Genomic DNA, 22,309 nt, shown 5'->3' with positions numbered 1-22,309 from the left:
CCTCAGACCAGCATCTCCCTCCGCCACTTACCAGCCTGGCACATGCATTGAAAACAAGAAGCTCATGGGGTGTCTATTCCTGAGGAAAGTTCCTGGATGGCTGCTTTCTTCAGCACCTGCTCTTCTGGTTTGCTTCCCCTTGCAGGAGGCAGGGAAGCGCTGAGGTGGCAGAGCAACAGGGGCGGCAGGAATCACGAAAAGCAATGACCAGCTTCACAGTCTTCCCCACATTGTTACTTTTTACATAGGGCCAGCTCGCATTGTGATTCATGATATATTGCCACGTTGAATGTTATGAAACTGTTACCATGATGTGGACTTCAGGCTGGTTTTGGATGATGTGCCGATATATCACCCAGCCCTAGTCTGGAGCCCTTGTGGTTGTGCTTAGATTAAGTAAGAGGAATGGTGGAACGGATTCCCTCCAGAGGTGCTGGGCCCCTTCCTGGGAAGCTTTGAAGCAGAGGTTGGAGTGCCATGGATGCTTTAATTGAGATTCCTGCATTGCAGAGGGTGGGACACTAATCCTCAGGGTCTCTTCCAAGTCTGTGATTGTATGTCACTAGTACAGTGGTGCCCCGCAAGACGAATGCCTCGCAAGACGGAAAACCCGCAAGACGAAAGGGTTTTCCGTTTGCGAGTTGCTTTGCAAGACGAATTTCCCTATGGGCTTGCTTCGCAAGAAGAAAGCCCATAGGGAAATCTCCGGGGACCTCTTTTAAATGCTGGCGGTGGGGAGCAAAGCCTTTTCCCCCCTCCGGCCTTCAGAAGAGGTCCAGGAAGGCCGGCGGGGGCCGAAAGGCTTTGCTCCCCACCGCCAGCATTTTAAAAGCAGTCCGGGATAGCAGGGAAGCGCTTCCCGCTATCCCGGACGGCTTTTGAAGGCAGGCAGGGGGGAGAGCAAAGACTTTCGCCCCCCGCCCGCCTTCAGAAGAGGTCCAGGACCTCTTCTGAAGGCTGGCGGGGGGCGAAAGTCTTTGTGTCCCCTGCCTGCCTTCCCAGAGGCTTTTAAATCGCCCCGGACAGCGGAGAAGTCCTCCGCTGTCCCGGGGCGATTTTAAAATGCCGCCCGCCAGCATTTTAAGATCACCCCGGACAGCGGAGAAGTCCTCCGCTGTCCTGGGGTTTTTTAAAATTCTGGGGGTGGGAAGAAAAGCCCTTGTCCCCCCCCCCAGCCTTCAGAAGAGTTTGGGGGACAGACTGTCCCCGGACCTGGTCTGAAGGCGGTTTCCATAGGAACGCATTGATTGATTTTCAATGCATTCCTATGGGAAACCGTGCTTCGCAAGACAAAAAACTCGCAAGAAGAAAAAACTTGCGGAACGAATTAATTTCGTCTTGTGAGGCACCACTGTATTATTTATCAGTTGTTGTAGTTTTATTTCAGTATTGATTGTTGAATGCTAAATTGGCTTCTAAGCAGCTGACAAACAATAGTAAACATTGGCCAGGGCGCACCTGATCAGCTCCATCATTTGCACAATGAGGGTCCCCCCCTAAAATAGCGCACAGGGAGAAAAGAACACAACGTGGAGCTCTAGCCAGTTACACAAAGATTTCAATCATTAAAATACACAATAAAATTATTCCATTAAAATGTTAAATAAGCATTTTAAATAATTAAAATGTGCAGCAAAACAATCCCATTAAAACAACGGAGCAAAGAACAGGCAGAAAACAACAGAGCAAAGTATAGTAGATAATCCTTATGCTATCTAAGACGAAGACCTTTTTATTTTATGGTCCAGCGTGTTTTGAAGATGTAGCTACTTGTTTCACGGACGAGGAGTGAGCGTTGCTGGATCCTGACCAGAGAGCTCTGCCTAAGGAAGTCATGGAGGAGACTCGTGGGATCTTGGACTCTCTCGGTAAGGCTCCGTTGGATCATAATATCTGTTTTTAAATTCAAGATGTATATCTATGTGATGAACTTCCCACCTACAGAATCTGGGATTCTAACACCCCACCAGCTTACTGTGAATGGAAGGCTACCTACCACTTTTCTGTGAATATTCTTCCTCTGGTTATGCCTTTTTAATCATGATCAGGCTGAACTTCCTAGGCCTTTTAAAATATAGAGTGCAGAGTTGATGGGGAAGTGGAAGTAGCTTTTGTCAGGTTTTTTCTTTTTGCTTCCATCAGTTTTTGGTTGACCAAAGAGACAATTGACATTGGAGATGGAGTGGATTTCATGAGCCAAACAAAATCCATCCCAGGAACGAGCCAGACTTTTCAAATCTCAGGTTCCTATAAATAGGTCAGTGAATGCCAGTCAAAAAAGGCAGTGAACCCTGGAGTACAGAGCTTTCCAAACTTTTCATGTTGGTGACACATTTTTTAGACATGCATCATTTTGCAACACAGTACATTGGTACATCAGGTTAAGTACTTAATTCGTTCCGGAGGTCCGTTCTTAACCTGAAACTGTGCTTAACCTGAAGCACCACTTTAGCTAATGGGGCCTCCTGCTGCTGCTGCGCCGCCAGAGCACGATTTCTGTTCTCATCCTGAAGCAAAGTTCTTAACCTGAAGCATTATTTCTGGGTTAGCAGAGTCTATAACCTGAAGCGTATGTAACCTGAAGCGTATGTAACCTGAGGTACCACTGTAATTCAGTTTTGCATCATTTCATGACACAGTAATTCAGTTTTACAAGCAACTAACCCCTTTCCAGCCCCAGGAGGAGCGTGGGGTGAGTACACACTGTAGTTGACACGCTAATGTGTCGCAAAACACAGTTTGGAAAGCTCTGTAGTAAGACCTCACGACTAATGCCCTCAGTTCTTCCTCTATCACAAGTGTTCATTAGCATTGTTCAATAATTTGGGGCTCCATTTCTTCCTGAAGCTCTAATCGGTTTCTCTCCTCGTTGCAGAAGGTGATGAATTGGAAATAAAGAAGGGAGGCCACCACAAAATCTGCACAGTGGAGAGGCTGTGTGGAGCGAACTTCAGCCAGAGCTCCCATATCACTTCCCATCGAATAAATCCTACTGGGCAGAAGCCCTATCAGTGCTTGGAATGTGGAAAGAGCTTAAGTAGTAAAGCAAGGCTCTTTTCCCATCAAAGAATTCATACAGGGGAGAAGCCCTATCAGTGCTTGGAGTGTGGAAAGAGCTTTCGTGTGAAGACCCATCTCATGACCCATCAAAGAATTCATACAGGGGAGGAACCATACCAGTGCTTGGAATGTGGAAAGAGCTTTAAAATAAGTGCAAATCTCCATCGACACCAGAAAGTTCACATTGGGGGAAAACCTCACCAGTGCTTGGAATGTGGAAACAGCTTCCGTGAGAGGGCCCATCTCACTTCCCATCAAAGAATTCATACAGGGGAGAAGCCCTATCAGTGCTTGGAGTGTGGAAAGAGCTTGAGTAGTAAAGCAAGGCTCTTTTCCCATCAAAGAATTCATACAGGGGAGAAGCCCTATCAGTGCTTGGAGTGTGGAAAGAGCTTTCGTGAGATTACCAATCTCACTTCCCATCAAAGAATTCATACAGGGGAGGAACCATACCAGTGCTTGGAATGTGGAAAGAGCTTTAAAATTAGCGCAAACCTCCGTGAACACCAGAAAGTTCACACTGGGGAAAAACCATATCAGTGCTTGGAATGTGGAAAGAGCTTCAGTAACAGCAGCTACTTCACTTCCCACCAAAGAATTCATACTGGGGAGAAACCATATCAGTGCTCAGAATGTGGAAAGAGCTTCCGACAGCGGTCCAATCTTACAGCCCACCAGATAATTCACACAGAGGGGAAACCATATCATTGCTTGGAATGTGGGAAGGGCTTCCGTGTGAGGTCCTCTCTCACAGCACATCAAGTAATTCATACAGGGGAGAAACCATATCAGTGCTCAGAATGTGGGAAGAGCTTTAGCAGTAGCGCAAACTTATATCGGCATCAGAAAATTCACCGTGGGGAGAAACCACATCAGTGCTTGGAATGTGGGAAGGGCTTCTGTGAGAGGTCCACTCTCAAGGCCCATCAAACAGTTCATACAGGGGAGAAACCATATCAGTGCTTGGAATGTGGGAAGAGCTTCAGTGTGAAGTCCAATCTCTCAGCCCATCAAAGAATTCATACTGGAGATAAACCATTTCAGTGCTTTGAATGCGGAAAGAGCTTTAATACAAGCACAAACCTCCATAGTCATCAAAGTATTCACCGTGGGGAGAAACCATTTCAGTGCCAAGAGTGTGGAAAGAGCTTTCTGCGGAAGCGTGGTTTCACTTCTCATCAAACGATTCATACAGGGGAGAGACCATTTCAGTGTTTGGAATGTGGAAAGAGCTTTAAGACAAACGCAAACCTCCATAGTCATCAAAGTATTCACCGTGGGGAGAAACCATTTCAGTGCCAAGAGTGTGGAAAGAGCTTTCTGTGGAAGCAGAATTTCACTTCTCATCAAAGAATTCATACAGGGGAGAAACCATTTCAGTGCTTTGAATGCAGAAAGAGCTTTAATACAAGCACAAACCTCCATAGTCATCAAAGTATTCACCGTGGGGAGAAACCATTTCAGTGCCAAGAGTGTGGAAAGAGCTTTCTGCGGAAGCAGAATTTCACTTCTCATCAAAGAATTCATACAGGGGAGAAACCATTTCAGTGCTTGGAATGTGGAAAGAGTTTCAGTCAGAAGGGCAATCTCTTGACCCATCAAAGAATTCATATAGGGGGGGAACTATAGGTTAAGGGTTGTTGTTTTCCATCTTTATTGGTTTTTCTGTTGATTTACAAGCACCCTTTTCATACACGTCAACATTCACTATAAATAATTGAAATCTCTCAACATTCCACCATTGAACATGTATGCATAAACAAAAATAAAATAAATATGTTACTTATCTACTGAACGTTGTTACTTTGTTTGCATTGGACTTCCTTCCACGTCTTACTGGGGTCCATAGAATTCTTTGTTGTATGCCTTTCCAGTTGGATCTAATCTTCTATTTACCGTTTCTACTGGTTATCTTTACAAGAGTCAATCTAGCCCAGTCAAAAAATTTAAATCGCCGCAGTAATCTTTCAGATATTTTAAAAAATTACTCCAATTGCTGTTAACTTTTTGGTACTCTTGGTCTCTTAACTGCCCTGTCAGCTTATCCATCTCCACATATTCCATCAGTTTTGCTTGCCAGTCCCTCTTCGTTGGTATTCTTATTCTTATTCTTATTCTTATTCTTATTCTTATTCTTATTCTTTGGTCTTCTTTCCAGTTTTGTGCTGTCAATACTCTTGCTGCCGTGATGGCGTACATAAATAACTTCTTCAATCTTTGGGGATCTCATCCACAATGATTCCTAGAAGGAAAGCTTCTGGCTTTTTTGGAAATGATAATTTAAACATCTTTTTTAAACTCATTGTAGATTGTATCTCAGAATTCTCCTATTTTTTTACATCACCATACATGATCCATTGCTTCTACTGCTTCGTTACATTTCCAACATAACTACTTCATAATGTGATTATGGAACATTCAGAAAGTATAAAACCCCTAAGGTCAATAGATTCATCAACTTAAAAGGCAAGTATAGAATTCTTCATACTATCAGAAAGATGCTTCCTGAAGATTAGTTGACATATCAGCTTTTCTTCTGTGAATTGCGTCATCAGACAAGCATTTCCATCATTAGCCAACATTTTTTTCACAAACCGCAGGAAGGCTTAATAATCCCCCCCCCACCTATTGTATGTGGTCTTGTCTGTTAAGCAATGAGTTCAGTCACTTTGTAAGATATAATCTGCATCTTATCTGAGACTTTTACTTGTTTATTGAAATATGATTGTTGGTATTCCTGCTTTTCCAAAAGCCTTTCAAAATACACACTGTATTTGTTTGCCAGATTTTCATGTTTTGACAGCAGATGTCTTTATATTGCTCGGGGTTGTCATGAAGGTGTAGTATGAATGTTAGGCCCAAAAGAAAATGGAGAATTCGCAAAGCATGATATGCTGGCAAGTGTAGCGAGAAATTAGTTTGATCAAAGAGGAATGTATGACTGTGGTGTTGTTTACTGAAAGCAAAAAGCCCCAGACAAAAACAGGGAGGAACTGGCAATGGGCCACGGACATGAGATAAAGGCCTCGGACACGCTGTATGTTCTGAGGTGCAGCTGCAGAGGCAACTTGGTGGTGGTCCAGGAGGAGAGCAGAAGAAGAGCGGTGGAGGTTCAATCCCTCTCCAAGCCAGCCCACAGATGGCAATGGGTGAAGAAGGCTATAAAAAGGACTCTCTGCATGCCCTCAGTGTGCCGGGACTACGCCACAGCTCTTGCGTCAGGCATGATCAACCCACGTGAAGGGCCTTGTGAGTATGGGTGAATGAACTGTGAATGTTTGAACCTCTTGGTACCAATGTATTCAAGTATACCTGACTATGTGAAATAAATGTTGCATGAAAGGTGTATAAACCCAAATCTGGTCTCCGACATGTCTTATTGAAAGTCCTATAGCATACGGGATATCACTTGTCTCTCCGGATTTCAAGAAAACCAAGTTACCACGGTTTGGTGACAGGGCCATATTGGAACTGGCAGCATTTCAGAGAAAGCAACCTTGGAGGTCCTGGCTTCCAGTATCTCACACTGAGCATCTCACACTGATCCTGGCCTGACTGCCCTGGCTGTCATTTAGTTTCCAGGCCCAATTCATAGAATCATAGAATCATAGAATCATAGAATCATAGAATCATAGAGTTGGAAGAGACCACAAGGGCCATCGAGTCCAACCCCCTGCCAAGCAGGAAACACCATCAGAGCACTCCTGACATATGGTTGTCAAGCCTCTGCTTAAAGACCTCCAAAGTAGGAGACTCCACCACACTCCTTGGCAGCAAATTCCACTGTCGAACAGCTCTTACTGTCAGGAAGTTCTTCCTAATGTTTAGGTGGAATCTTCTTTCTTGTAGTTTGGATCCATTGCTCCGTGTCCGCTTCTCTGGAGCAGCAGAAAACAACCTTTCTCCCTCCTCTATGTGACATCCTTTTATATATTTGAACATGGCTATCATATCACCCCTTAACCTCCTCTTCTCCAGGCTAAACATGCCCAGCTCCCTTAGCCGTTCCTCATAAGGCATCGTTTCCAGGCCTTTGACCATTTTGGTTGCCCTCCTCTGGACACGTTCCAGTTTGTCAGTGTCCTTCTTGAATTGTGGTGCCCAGAACTGGACACAGTACTCCAGGTGAGGTCTGACCAGAGCAGAATACAGTGGCACTATTACTTCCCTTGATCTAGATGCTATACTCCTATTGATGCAGCCCAGAATTGCATTGGCTTTTTTAGCTGCCGCGTCACACTGTTGGCTCATGTCAAGTTTGTGGTCAACCAAGACTCCTAGATCCTTTTCACATGTACTGCTCTCAAGCCAGGTGTCACCCATCTTGTATTTGTGCCTCTCATTTTTTTTGCCCAAGTGCAATACTTTACATTTCTCCCTGTTAAAATTCATCTTGTTTATTTTTGCCCAGTTCTCTAATCTGTCAAGGTCGTTTTGAAGTGTGATCCTGTCCTCTGGGGTGTTAGCCACCCCTCCCAGTTTGGTGTCGTCTGCAAATTTGATCAGGATGCCCTTGAGTCCATCATCCAAGTCGTTGATAAAGATGTTGAATAAGACCGGGCCCAAGACAGAACCCTGTGGCACCCCACTAGTCACTCTTCTCCAGGATGAAGAGGAACCATTGATGAGCACCCTTTGGGTTCGGTCAGTCAGCCAGTTACAAATCCACTGAGTGGTAGCATAGTCAAGACCACATTTTACCAGCTTCTTTACAAGAATATCATGGGGCACCTTGTCAAATGCCTTGCTGAAATCAAGGTAGGCTACATCCACTGCGTTCCCTTCATCTACCAGGCTTGTAATTCTGTCAAAAAACGAGATCAGGTTAGTCTGACATGACTTATTTTTCAGAAATCCATGCTGACTATTGGTGATCACAGCATTCCTTTCTAGGTGCTCACAGACTGTTTGCTTAATGATCTGCTCCAGTATCTTCCCTGCTATTGATGTCAGACTGACTGGGCGGTAATTATTTGGGTCCTCTCTTTTCCCCTTTTTGAAAATAGGGACAACATTTGCCCTCCTCCAGTCTGCCGGGACTTCGCCTGTTCTCCAGGAATTCTCAAAGATGACTGCCAGTGGTTCTGAGATCACATCTGCCAGTTCTTTTAATACTCTCGGATGCAGTTCATCTGGCCCTGGAGACTTGAATACATCTAAACTAGCCAAATATTCTTGTACTATCTCCTTAGTTATTCTGGGCTGTGTTTCCTTTGCTGAATCATTTGCTCCAAATTCTTCAGGTCGGGCATTGTTTTCTTTATCGGAGAAGACTGAGGCAAAGAAGGCATTGAGTAGTTCAGCCCTTTCTGTGTCCCCTGTTTGCATTTCACCATCTTCTCCTCTGAGTGACCCCATTGTTTCTTTGTTCTTCCTTTTGCTACGAACATACCCATAAAAGCCTTTTTTGTTGCTTTTAACCTCTCTAGCAAGCCTGAGTTCATTCTGTGCTTTAGCTTTTCTGACTTTGTGTCTACACGTGCTGGCTATTTGTTTGAATTCCTCTTTGGTGGTTTCCCCCCTTTTCCATTTTTTGTACACATCCTTTTTTAATCTTAATTCAGTTAAAAGTTCTTTAGATAGCCACCCTGGCTTCTTTAGGCACCTTCCATGTTTCCGTCTCATTGGTATTGCCTGATGTTGTGCTTTTAGTATCTCCCTCTTAACAAACTCCCAGCCATCATGAACTCCCTTTCCTTTTAGTGTTGTTGTCCATGGGATCTCACCCAGCACTTCCCTAAGTTTTATGAAGTTGTCTTTCTTAAAGTCAAGAAATTGAGTCCTAGTATGCTTGGCTGCTCCTTTCCGCTGTATAGTAAACTTCAGAAGAGCATGATCACTCGCGCCTAATGATCCTTCCACTTCTACCCCACTAACCAGGTCATCAACATTGGTTAGGACCAGATCTAAAATGGCTGTTCCTCTTGTTGCTTCTCCCACTTTCTGGACAATGAAGTTGTCTGCAAGGCCAGTGAGGAATCTGTTTGACCTTATGCTCTTGGCTGAGTTTGACGTCCAACAAATATCCGGGTAATTGAAGTCCCCCATTACTACTATCTCCCTTCCTTTTGCATGCTTGGCCATCTGTTCCAGGAAGGCATCATCTATGTCCTCCGTTTGGCTTGGGGATCTATAGTAAACTCCCACAATGAGGTCTCTGTTATTCTTCTCTCCCTTAATTTTGACCCAAATGCTCTCACTTTGGCTTTGAGGATCTAAATCTTGGATCTCTTCACAGGTATACACATCCCTGACATATAACGCCACTCCTCCTCCTTTCTTGTCTGGTCTGTTTCTCTGAAATAGATTGTATCCCCCCATTATTACATTCCAATCGTGGGACTTATCCCACCAGGTTTCAGTGATGCCTATTATGTCATATTTAGTTTGCTGATTCAAAGTGCTGATTTTAACCTATCAAGCCTTAAATGGCTGAGGACCACAATACCTCAAGGACTGCCTCTCTCAATATGAACCGACCTGGATGCTGCCATCATCATCTGAGGCCCTTCTTCATGTGCTTCCTCTGGCAACACAAGAAGAGGCCTTCTCTGCGGTGGCCCTTGGGAAGCTCACCTGACACTATCATTTATATCCTTAGGCATCAGGCAAAACTGTCCTCTATAACCAGGCATTTGGCCTTTAGCCTTGAACTATCTGGGGCCTTTTAGAAGTAAGTGAGATTTTCTCTCTCTTTCCCCTCTTGTTTTAATGTATCTAAGTGTGGGGTTTTGGGTGGTTGTATTTTTTTTGTAACTTTGGGTTGCCTTGGAAAAGATAAAGTGACCAACATGATGATGATGATGTTAGGTTCCAAATGCAGTGGTTTGTTTCATTTTCATCAGTGGAGAACTTAGCATGTGGCCATTGACATCAAGCTGAAGAGCCAAAGGATATGCAGAAAACTGCATAAAAAATTTCTTCCAGTAGCACCTTAAAGACCAACTAAGTTAGTTCTTGGTATGAGCAAGAAGTGTGCATGCACACGAAAGCTCATACCAAGAACTAACTTAGTTGGTCTTTAAGGTGCTACTGGAAGAAATTTTTTTATTTTGACTATGGCAGACCAACACGGCTACCTATCTGTAACAGAAAACTGCAGTTAGTGAATGCCAAATGTACAGCTAAGGGGCAACACCGTGTTGTTGTTTTTTAAGTGTTTTGCTGGAATTTTACTTAAGCTCTGGTGAAAAAAAGAGAGAAGAAATGTTCTGTATATTTCCTGGCCACCAGCAATGGGGAACTGATGTTGTTGTTTAGTCGTTTAGTTGTGTCCGACTCTTCATGACCCCCCTGGACCAGAGCACGCCAGGCACTCCTGCCTTCCACTGCCTCCCGCAGTTTGGTCAAACTCATGCTGGTAGCTTCGAAAACACTATCCAACCATCTCGTCCTCTGTCGTCCCCTTCTCCTTGTGCCCTCCATCTTTCCCAACATCAGGGTCTTTTCCAGGGAGTCTTCTCATGAGGCGGCCAAAGTATTGGAGCCTCAGCTTCAGGATCTGTCCTTCCAGTGAGCACTCAGGGCTGATTTCCTTAGGAATTGAGAGGTTTGATCTTCTTGTAGTCCATGGGACTCTCAAGAGTCTCCTCCAGCACCATAATTCAAAAGCATCAATTTTTGAACTGATAGGGATTGCTTAAACAAAGAGATGTGCACCACCCCAACCGAATAAATCCATACCACCAGAACAAGGTTTGATTAAGTTGAACAGTTTGGAAATAAGGAATATTTCCAATGACGGTTTGCGAAGCTGGAATTTCCCCATTTTTAAAGCTCAAGCACAAAGACATGGGATCAGAAGGGCCCTGGGCTCCTACTTACGTCCTGTTTTAGGTTTCACGTCTGATGTGTCATTCTCTGTCCAAGCACAGTAATTCTGTTCCTAGCCGACTATTATTTCGCTGTAGTACGTGGGCATTTATGACTGCAGTGGGAAATTTATGGCCTCATCCATCATGCCCCTGATCCCCATTGCCCAACCCTGCTTAAACCCAGCAGTTCCCCTGGACTTAAGAGGAGAGATGTGTGTTGCTTGATATGGCTATCTTGACGTTTGAGTTTCTCCCTCAGCTGACAGCTTCAGGAAGGCAGTTCCACCTGATGTAGGGAGAAAGGGTTAGGCACAGCCTCTTCCTCAGCACTGCAGACCCAGTCCATATAAAGGCAGGCCTGGCCATTTGAAGGGATAATAGACTGCCTGGAAAACTTCATAATAGGATGTACCAGAAGTAATAAGCAGGAGAAAGTCAGTCAGGAAATAATGGGAATATTATAGGATGTGTTCCAATTTTAAATTGACTCCAAACTTGGGGCCCATTTTCCAATCTGACATTTGTAAGTCACCCCAGAAATCTGTCACTAGTTATCTGTATAAAGTCATGAGTTTAGACAGAGCTGGGAGCTGAGTGGTGAGAAAGATGGCGAGGAAGCATGAAGGTAGACTGCATGAGACTATGGAGTTGATGATGTGTATGTTTGTGGCAGTGCATTGCTGCTGTCACAGCAAGATCACATGGGGGAGAAGTGATCTTTTCTGGTGTGTGTGCCCATACAGCTCCTTGCCAGGGGTGCACATAGGTCTGCCTCTGCGCCTCCCTTCAAATTATGATGAGACGATGATGCTTGACCTAATTCTGTTCTTTCTATTCACTCATCAAGGAAGAAAAGAGTTTTGTTTATGTTCAATTTATTGAAGATTTTCAAGCAGAGAAGCTTGCAATCCAGAGCAAGATGACTGACCACCCCAGACACATTAAAAAATAATAATCACTTTCCCTCATTCATATAGAAAGGGGGCCATTTCCCTCCACCGTGGGGTGGGGCACAACATACAAATGCCAGCCCAGAAAGAAGCAACTGGATTTTGATTATATGGCAGTAGGTAGATGTTTCATCAAAGGGGATCTCAAGAGAAATGCTGGAATTCATTCAGGACCATGGAACTCAGAGTCTGCAACCTTTTGTCCACTTTGAGAGATTTTTTCCTTTGCAAAATTTCTGCCAAGCATACCTAAAAGTCAGGATGAGAGTAAAAAATGAAGTGAGGGAAGTCACATGACTGTTGCTTCCAAGTAACTACAAGTGAGATGGATCTTCTTTAAAAGCTCCACAACATTTCCAAGTGAGGCATGTGTGTCAGCTACAGAGTATTTCTTCCCGTTCATTGTCCCTGCTGATGATCAGTTTTGGTGGTGAACGGGAAGTCCATCTGTTAACAGCCCATGATGCCCTTCTAGCAAAATTTTGCTTCCCATCCTCCGTGGAACTTTACTGCTCAGTCATGGACAGAGCTGCTGAGCTGCTCACTGCCTCATTCCTTGAGTCAGAATGGCTGAATCTGTCTGTATCTACCACCCACATGCTAGTTCCTGACTAGGGGCTTCTAGATTTCACGGTCTTGCCCACATAAACATTTGCCAACCACTATGGGACTTTTTGGGGTTTGGGTTTGGGATTTTTTTAGAAGATGCCTGTGTGTGAATTTGTTGTATGTGTGTAGATCAGTGCACGCTGATCAACACCCAGTCTTCGCAATAAGGCTCTATTCCGATGGCATGAGTATAACAACGACCGGCAAATTCTTATCTGCTGCAGCCTTCACCCGCCTTCACAGCCACTGTAACATGCCACTTGTTATCTTCCTCCTGTTCTGCTGTTGAGGACTTCTTGGGTCATTCTTTGTCTAGCTCCTTCCCTTTGACCTTACCGCCTTGGGTGACCCTGCTGGGAGTACGCGACTCCCAACAGCTTCGCTCACAAGGGTCATAGGAACATACAAGCCCACTCACCATGACAAGGTCATGATCCAGTGAGTGAGAAGCACATTCAGAGGCACATTGTGCCTAAGAATGGAGGTGGAACAGAGTCATTGTGGCTGCTAAGCATTGATAGCCTTCTGTGAAAGACCTCCAAGCAAGCTTGGGAAGTGAACCATCTGCCCCAGGACTTTGCTCCAGCCCATGACAGAACTCAGGCTGTCTCCTCCTTTCCTGCATTCCAATTTATTTATTACTACATTTATACCCCACCTTTTCTCCAAGGAGCTCAAGGTGGCATACGTGGTTCTTCCCCTTAGAAAAACACTGTAGGCTGGGTTGTGAGACAGTGACTGACTCAGTGTCAACCTGTGAACTTCCTGGCTGAGTCAGGATTTGATCTCTGGGCTCCCAGGTCCTCTCTTACCACTACTCCACATTGGCTCAGTTGCCAAATCATGTCCTTAAATCCCCACCAAGACAGCTCCCAAGTGTTTGCTGCACACAGTGGTGGCTGGCTTTGTGATGCGGGTGGGGCTGCGGTCTTTTCCTGGCTTCCCAGCACTGTCTGATGCTGCCAGTTACTCAGGGGAAGTGGAGAAGGGCAGCAGGGTCCCAGAGCAGTGGGGGCACTACTGGCTGTACATTTAAGGAAGCATCTTTAGCCCCTGTCAGTGCCTATTGGGGAAGGATCTTTAGCTGCCAGCTGTACAACAGTCAAGTGAAACCACCTTCCTCTACATAGTTATGTGAACTGAAAACTTGGCTGGTATTGAATGTTCCAGTCACTGAGATATTAGCACTTACCAGGCGTTCATCCCTTGAGGGTCACGGACAATCCTCTTGGCACAGTTAATATCATTTGTGATGTCATCATTTAAGAATGCTGGCAAAGATTTGTCAGAAAGCAAAGGAGGTTACTGGGGATTCCTAAAATGCAAACCCCAGAATACAAACACCCCCAAGGCTGCAGGGGCTGCCTCTGAACTGTGGAAAACCTTTTCCTAGAGGTCCATCCAACTTTTGGGGAACACTTAAAGCATTTCCCCCTTGAGCTGGCATTCAATCGTTATAGCACCAAGCGGGGGATCCCTTCTAGCCAGCTGCATTCTAGCCAGAGAAAGAAATCAGTTCTTTAGAAATGGCCATCTCATCCTCCATCCAGACAAGCAAGGTCACAGTTCCAGGACACATTGCAACCCGGTAAAAGCAGGAGGATAGTGAGGCAGTGGGACAGCGCATGGCCTAGTGAGAGGTCATGGCCTAGGGCAGGGGTCAGCAACCTTTTTCAGCCGTGGGCCAGTCCACCGTCCCTCAGACCATATATTAAAAAAAAGAACAAATTCCTATGCCCCACAAATAACCCAGAGATGCATTTTAAATAAAAGTACACATTCTACTCATGTAAAAACACGCTGATTCCTGGACCATCCGCGGGCCGGATTGAGAAGGAGATTGGGCCACATCTGGCCCACGGGCCTTAGGTTGCCTACCCCTGGCGTAGGGCAATGTTTCCCAGCCTGTGGGTCTCAACCTGCAAATGGGCAGCCAAACCTGTAGAAGTGGGTCGATTGCTTCAGTGCTTTCTCCCCCTATTGGAAAACTTTGGCAAGGAGTGCTAGGACTTTTGTTCACACAGCTGCCTGCCTTCAGATGTTTACTTGAAATGAAACGTTGGGAAAGGAAGGAAAGAGCTGTGGGGTTCTCCCTGCATGCTCAGGGTGCTGCTGCCTGCCAGCAAGCAGTGAGCGCCTTGTTTGTCCCATGGTAAGTAAGGCTAAATGGAATGGGGTTGGGGTTGGGGAGGAGCAGCAGGGACGTCCCGGCACATTCAGGATTCTGCTATCCACCAACCACCAGCAGGTGCCTCTTTTGCCTTGTGCTGGAGATGTTTTCTTTAAAAAGGGTTGGAAAAGTAAAGGAGAGGCCTAGGTCTCCTCGCAGCCCGCTAGGTGGTGCTGTTGACGGATGGTTCTTTAGCCTTATGAAGATGCTTTTTAGAATTGGGATGCTAGCGCTCAAGTAATGTGTGTGTTACTGCAAGAGAGATGTGCAAGCTGTGTGAGGAAGGTGGGAGAGATGTTATGTGTGATGTGTGTGTGTGTGTGATGGATAGAAGGGAGGGACAGATTTACATGTTGCTTCGTGTAAGTGAGAAAAGGGGTTACATTCTTCTTTGGCGATCACTTGTAGCCAAGTAAGATTGCCTTCCATTGTGCCACCCCCTGGCGCCCGCCCCAAATGCCCTGTCCACCAGGGGAGGGGGGCAGCAACCCACACTACTCTGCTGGTGCAGGCGGAGGGATGCATGCCTGCACATGTGGTGTGTGTGTGTGTGAGAGAGAGAGAGAGAGAGAGGAAGACAAGCACCTGAGCAGAGAGAGAGAGGCATATCTGAGTGATTGTATATCTGTGCAGTATAAGGTAGAGTGAGAGACACAAAACTTCATGTATGTCTGTGATGTTTATGTGCGAGGGCATGTGTGTGCTCTGTGTGTACACAATAGTGTCGTCTGGCTACCTTGTATAGATTTTCCTGGTACAGGGAGTGCTCCCTGGTGTTATTGGACAACAGTGGTACCAGTGTGTACGTTTGCATGTAAAAACAATATTAAGTGAGACAGTCAGGACAAACAGGGCACAGCTGTCTTCCCATGGTAAACATGAAATTTGGGGAGAGGGAAGCAGCAATCACTGTACTGTACTCTCTACAATTTTCCCTATGCTCACCCCAATGGCTTTAACTCAAACAAATAAATGGAACCTATACTATGTGAAACATTTTGAATTTCATTATGTAGTTTTAATTTTTATTATTAACCCTGTCATTAAAAGTTCACCACAAATTCAACAAAGAAGGGGGTACAGGAGGTATAGGAGACACATTTTAAAATTTATTAAGATATTAGTACCAGCATTTCTGGAAGTCCTAAGGTCCAAAATTCATTTGACAATAAATCTGTAGTCACTAGGTCTTTTAAGTTTGGATTTGTGGGTCACCATACCGAAAACATTGGGGACACTGACTAAGGACAGTCCTAAGAGCTGGACAGATACACCTGGGGGTGGAGGTTGTGGATTTCTTTTCTTTTTTAAAAAATCCAGCAGTTATTTTGTGTGAAATTCTCCTGAATGACAGCTTTGTATGCAATTTTCTGTAATCTAATGCACTTACGCCAGCTCCCTCGGCCAATAAAGCGAGATGAGCGCCACAACCCCAGAGTCGGCCACGACTGGACCTAATGGTCAGGGGTCCCTTTACCTTTTTAATGCACTTTTGTATGCAATTTTTTGTAAATATATCTATATTTGTAGGCATACTGTGCCCAATGCAGTTGGCTTGAGAAGTGCATTGCAAGATTAGAAGTGTGAGTTTTGAAGAATGTGCAGTGTGTTTGTCTGTGTATTATTTCAGAAAGTGCAAATTAGGTAGATTTGAACTGAATTAAAGAAGTGGAAGCTAGCATTCCCTGTAGTATCAAGTTGCTTACCGTAGCAGGAGATCCCACAGGCATTGGCTGTTGAGCCATGTCCATTGTCGCACCACCAGCGGCTGCTTATCTGAAAGATTCCATACTCACGATTGCCGCTGGAGGTTTGTGGCCCCACGAGTCTAGTGTTAAATGAGCTTTGATGATAAGCAGTACAGATCCCTGGAACAAAGTGAACAAGAAAAGGCTTACAATTTGGGTACACGCTGGGTGTGCAATCTTTTTTGTCAAAGTTGCAGCATTTTGAAACAGAATAATTTAAAAACATTCTAACAATGTTCACTGTAAAAGCTGTCTAACCCCCCCCCCCCATGGTCTTAAATAGACATTTTCACTTAAGTTTCTTGCATTCCAGCTGACTAGTACTTTTCATAATCTCACAGTAGTAAGGAGGATAAATTTGGTTTGGCCCTATGGATGTGTAGCTTCTTGATCTTTCAAAGATTAATGAAAGTTGGGCCATTCTGATGGGCAGCAGGGTTTGTGTGAACCCTTTCCTGAAAAGAAGTCCCCATTTCAGCTTTGCCCCCAAACACCAGAAATAGCAAAGCTGAAGGGAAAGGAAGAGCAAACTCACAGTTGGCCAGGCTGACGCCACGATAGCCATCCATCCCAGCCCGTTTCAGTCGCGCAGCCAGTTCACATCTCTTATACACTTTGGCTTCATTCCCTGCAAGGAGGAGGCAGAAGAGGGTGAGGGCCAGAGCCTTCATCTCTGCCATTCCCTGGAGAGTGATGCTTAGTTCCCTGGGGTCCCCAGTGGCTTTTGTAGACCAACGTTTTGGGCAGAGTCCAGATGGTAAGCAGAACACTGATGGGGGGAGAAATAAATATTGACAGCAACCCCACCCCCTGCAAAAAAACAGACACATGGTGCAATTCTGGTTTGATATAGGATAACAGTGTGCAATTTAGGAAATATCTCAATATTTACTTATCATTTTCAATGGAAGAGATTAAAGCAGGCAGCATGTATGCTCTTAAATATATAGCATCTGTGTAATAGTAAATAATTACCTAATAGGAAAATAGCAGACTCCTGGGACAGAGGGACATTGTCCTGCCGTGAGTGCTGAAGAGCCCAGACTCAATGGAACAAACTCGGGTTGGGGCAAATGTCAAAAATGCTTTTAAATGCTTTTAAATGCTTTTAAATAGTTTTTAATCTTTGGTGGTTTATTTTTTTCTTTTTCTCTGCTCTGTTGCGGGTGGGATAAACATTTAGTTGGGGCTGGGGATTAGTTTAATTTTAGTATAGCTGTAAATTGTTGTTTTTTTAATTAGTTTCTACTGTTTTATTGGTTTATTGTATAGTTTGTATTCTGTTCTGAAGGGGAGAGGCTCAGGGCTGCTTGGGAGTGGGTCCCAGCCAACAGAATGGCTGGGGCAGGTTCCACCCGGGGGTGGGGGATGCACTGGGACACCTGATTTCAGTGATCATGGGCAGGAGGAGGAGTTACGCTAAGACCAGCCCATGTCATTTTGCAAGGAGGCAGGTTTAGTTGTTGTTAGAAGACTATTCCTGCCTCTGGGTCTGGTCCTGACTGGAAGGACACTGGAATCAACAAGGGAGAGCTACATGACCTGAAGGTGCTGCTGTGCAATGCCAGGTCAATGATTCACAAGACCACTGCCATCCATTATTTTATTGTGGATGGAGGACTTGACCTGGCATGTGTAACAGAGACTTGGTTGGATGAAGCAGATGGGCCTGTTCTTGCTGCTGCTTATCCACCAGATTTCTCTTATGCACAGCAACCCAGGTCATATTTGCAGTGATTTTTAGGAAGTCATTAGCTTGTACCAGGCACCCTGTTGGGAAGACCCAGTTTTCTGAGTGCATGTTCTGAAAGCTGGGCAATAGGGGCAGTTCAGGATTCCTTTTGGTGTACCAACCTCCCATCTGCACCAAGGATTCCCTGCCCGAGCTGCTTCAGGTCTTGGCAGATGTTCTCCTGGAGATATCTGGTTTGGTTGTCCTAGGGGATTTTAACATCCACGCCGACACGACCTTACAAGAGGCCGCTCGGGACTTCGTGGAAAGCATGGCCTCCATGGGGCTGTCCCTGAATAAGTTGGGCCCAACTCATAGTCATGGACATGCCTTAGACCTGGTGTTCACCTCTAGTGACGTGGGTGATCTGACACTAAGTAAAAGTGAAACCAAAGAAGTGCCATGGTCAGATCACTTCCTGGTGCAACTGGACTTCTCTGTGACCCTTCCCCTCTGCAGGGAGGTGGGACCAATTCAGATAGTCTGCCCCCACCACTTAATGGATCCAATTGGCTTCCAGAGAGTGGTAGGGAATGCATTATCCCATGTTGATGGCCTTTCAGCTGATTCCCTGGTGGCCCGCTGGAATGTGGGGTTAACCAGGGCTATTGACTCTGGCTCCGAAGTGCCCTTTCTGATTGCATGGAGCTCGGGCAATCCTGCAGTTTTCCCCAGAGCTGAGGGCAATGAAACAATCGCTGAAACGGCTATAGCAATGGTGGCAGAAAACTCATTCTGAATCAGACCGGATACGGGTTAGAGCTCAACACTGAGCCCACCAAGTGGTGAAAGAGACGGCGAAGAGGACTTTCTTAACTGCCTCTATTGCAGATGCAGAAAATTGCAGCAGGAGACTCTTTCAGGTGGATCATAATTTAATAGAACCACCTTCGCCATCGGGGCCTGGTAAGGACTCCAAGATCTCCTGCTGTGATTTTGCAAAGTTTTTTGCAGATAAAGTTGCTCAAATTTGGAAAGAGGGAGATGCCACTGTGGGAGCAGGGCCAGGGTGGGAGAGTGCTAGAGTCCTGTCTAGTCAAGTTGCATGGGATCAGTTCCAATCTGTTACCTCCAAGGATGTGGACAGGCTGCTTGGATGAGTGAACCACCTGTCTCCTTGATCCTTGCCCATCCTGGCTCATAAAAGAGAGCCGTGAAGGGCTGGCCGATGGGCTCTGCGGGGTGGTGAATGCTTCCCTCTGTGAGGGAGTCTTCCAAGACCCACTGAAAGAGGCAGTCATTAAACTGCTTCTTTAAAAAAAAAAAATTAGACCCGGCCAATATGGCCAAGCACACCCAGGGCAAAGGGTATCTCTGATGTTCCCATATATATTCATGGAAATATCATGCCAAAATGAATTTCACCAAGGGAAATTGCCCTGCCAAAATCTGCAGATCAGGCAAAATTACATACAAACATGTTATCAGGAGAAATCCACGCAGAAATGCTGTTCTCTTGTTTTGTTGTTTAAGGAAACTGAAATGGAACTGTGGAAGACTCAGCTGCAGCTTGGAAGAGGAGACACTGTGAGAAACCAAAATTAACCAAACTGGCCAATGCTATCGTTTTTGCTTCTGTTTTCAGTTTGTTCTTTATTTTAGTGGTTGGATCGATGTTGCTTATAGCCTTTGAACAAATGTCTTGTGGACAGAAAAAAGCAGGGCATTCATTTTAAAAATAGTAATGCATATATTCCCAGTGGCAGGTGGGGGGGGGGATGGTCCCCAGGTGTTTTGGTTAAAAGCAAGCTTATTTAGGGGCACTTCTGAGCATGCTCATCCCAACACCTTAAATTGAACCCTGTAGTTCACTGGCAGCCAGTGCAATACTTTCAGGACCAGTGTCACAAAGTCCCAGTGGCTTGTCCAAGATGTAGTGATGTTGACAAAATTGGATGATTTTAAGAGAGGATTAGACCAATTCCTGGAGGGGAGGGTGAGCCCAGCCCCAAAGCCTTCCCCGATGGTCTCCACCAGTTCCCACCCAAGAAGAGGAAGCAGGGAAATGTCAACTATGGTAGAAATTGAGAACGGCTTTTTTTGAAGTCACTCTCCTGGGAGCCACTGGCAACCTTGGAGAGAGAAGCCCCCTTGCCCAGGAAACTGGCCCACTCTCTTCCCCACCACAAAGCTGAATTTACTGAAATGTGTTATTAAAGATTTTTAAGCAACAGCTTCTTTGGATCAGATTCCATACTTTAGGATTGGGATGGCAATCAGATCCTAAGAGCCTGGCTGCTGGATCAGGCCAAAGGGGACTCATCTAGTCCATCAACCTGGTCTCACAGTGGCCAACCAGATGCCCTATTTGGGACGCTCTCAAGGGGGACCGGGACCGAGGGGCAAGAGAATTCCCTACCCATCCCTTTGGAATTCCCAGCAACTTGTATTCAGAGGCAGGTTTAAAATGAATAAAGCTGAGAGCTGTGGAGCTCAGAGAAGAAGCATCTGAGAAGAAGGCCATACCTGGAGCCACCAGCATCAGGAGGAGGAAGGCGACAGAGAGGAGGCAGAAGATCTTCATGGCTGGAGGTTGGTGGGAATCCTGGAGATGCCCGAAGCCAAGTGGAAGAGCCGTTGTCTGGGGGAGGAGAGGTTCCTCTACTTATGGGTGGATGGAGGACTGTTGAAACCTTGTGGGAAGCCAAATGTCTTTTACAGGATAGATGTCACAAACCCTGCGGGGCAGAAGAACATGAGAAGAGCCGTCTGGATTTGAGTAATTCTCTTGTGCAAAACCACATATGGAAGAATGACCACAAACCAGGCTAGTGTCACTGACTGACAAAGAGAAGCAGAGAGAGTTGTTTCTGAAACTATGGCATTGGAGAATTAATTTCCCAGCAATGCATTGACTTTACCATGAAGTTAATAGAGGAAAAGCACACTCTTGGAGGAGAGGGCTATCAGGGCTCCTGGCCCCCAGGGCTCTGTCTCCCCTCCACTGCTGGAGTCCGTAGGTCTCTGAACTTCAGTTGCTCAGAATCACAAGAGAGGGTGTGGCTGTTTCTCACATGTGTGTTTCTGGTAGACTTCTGGTTACCATTCCCAAAAATGGTTGACTCTTGTAGGCTGCTGGTCTGATCCAGCAGGGATCTCCGTATGCCCTTTGAAGGTTTCTTCAGATAATGCATTTAAAAAAGATCCTTCACAGCACATAGTTAAATAATGGAGTTTGCTCCTACAAGAGATAGTGCCACAAAATTAGATGGTTTTGAAAGGCTCTTTCTTGTGGGTTATCAGTGGCACTGGTACCCCACTGTGTGTGTTTGGGTACCTGTTATGTGACCTGAGAACTGCCTTGGAAAATTCAAAGAAGAGTGAATTTGGAAGGATGATTCTGTTCTGGTTCACATAATATTGTGGAAAGTGCAAATTAGCTGGGCAGACCTTTAAATGTCAGCTGAATTTAATGTCTCCTATTTCCCTGGCAAAAACACAAAGAGGACCCCACTGGCAAGCAATCCATTGAAGAATGACAGTGTGATTTCTTAGCATCCTTTCCTTTTCCATATTTGGAGGACAAATAGCAGGGAAAAGGAAAGACGTGTCTTATTTGACACCTCAAAAAAGGTTATTTATGTATGCCACTATGGCAGCCCTAAAATGGAAAACGAGCGAGGTCCCAACCAAAGAAGAATGGTAACTTAAACTGATGGAATATGTAGCAGCTTGAGGATCTAACTTATAGTATAAAAGAACAAGAAGAATATTTGTTTAAAGATTGGAAAACATTTTTTTTAATATATGGGGGGAAATTGTGTGCACTTGAAAATGTTGGCAGCATTAAGATAAAATCAACTGTGTAAATAAATTTTGATGGAAATAATAATGGAATAGTGAATGGTTTAGTTTAGATAAAATATGCAGGGATTTATGCTATGCAAAATGAACCATAGAAAGAGAAGACGGGAAGTCATTGATATTTTAAGATTGTCTAAATGAATATTCTAAATTGCAAAAGAGAAAATTTTATATTATATTAAATTAATGAAAGGCATATCTTCTCAGAGATTCTTACACTTTGCTTCAACTTTGCATTTCAAAGTTTGATGAGGGCCAAAAAACCAATGGGCTTACAGTATTTGTAAATAAATTCATATCCATATGTCATTCTTCTACTTCCCATTTTTGGTTTATTTTGGATGCTGAAGGTTCTTTGCTATTGCCCCCACAGCAGTGTCAAAGCAATGATTCTTCAACATCAACTTTGTTGGACTGGTCAT

At 45.0% G+C, this 22,309-nt stretch overlaps 2 protein-coding genes across 3 annotated transcripts; one reads left to right on the top strand and one right to left on the bottom strand.

The window, feature by feature from the left end:
- The first annotated feature begins 1,379 nt into the window (after nucleotides 1–1,379).
- Nucleotides 1,380–6,418, top strand: LOC310686868 (uncharacterized protein). 2 transcript variants are annotated; one of them, XM_083461320.1, is made up of 2 exons: nucleotides 1,380–1,868; nucleotides 2,879–6,418. In XM_083461320.1, exons 1-2 carry the CDS (start codon nucleotides 1,835–1,837, stop codon nucleotides 4,687–4,689), a joined length of 1,845 nt encoding a protein of 614 aa, XP_083317446.1. In that variant the 5' UTR covers nucleotides 1,380–1,834; the 3' UTR covers nucleotides 4,690–6,418. The 2 variants fall into 2 exon arrangements, with proteins under 2 accessions (XP_083317446.1, XP_083317445.1); XM_083461319.1 differs by having other exon boundaries at nucleotides 1,381–1,868; nucleotides 2,876–6,418.
- Nucleotides 6,419–11,732: 5,314 nt separating this feature from the next.
- Nucleotides 11,733–17,057, bottom strand: LOC310687436 (lysozyme C, milk isozyme-like). Its single transcript, XM_083462486.1, has 4 exons — nucleotides 16,887–17,057; nucleotides 16,310–16,471; nucleotides 13,626–13,704; nucleotides 11,733–12,073 (listed from the first exon to the last, which is right to left on the bottom strand). Exons 1-4 carry the CDS (start codon nucleotides 17,029–17,031, stop codon nucleotides 12,007–12,009), a joined length of 453 nt encoding a protein of 150 aa, XP_083318612.1. The 5' UTR covers nucleotides 17,032–17,057; the 3' UTR covers nucleotides 11,733–12,006.
- Between the last annotated feature and the right edge of the window lie 5,252 nt (nucleotides 17,058–22,309).

The sequence above is a fragment of the Podarcis liolepis genome (assembly GCF_965112155.1).
Source record: "Podarcis liolepis genome assembly, chromosome: 10".
In the NCBI taxonomy this organism is placed as follows: domain Eukaryota; kingdom Metazoa; phylum Chordata; class Lepidosauria; order Squamata; family Lacertidae; genus Podarcis; species Podarcis liolepis.
The sequence above is the reverse complement of the archived record's forward strand: the minus strand, read 5'-3'. Positions and strand labels throughout refer to the sequence as shown.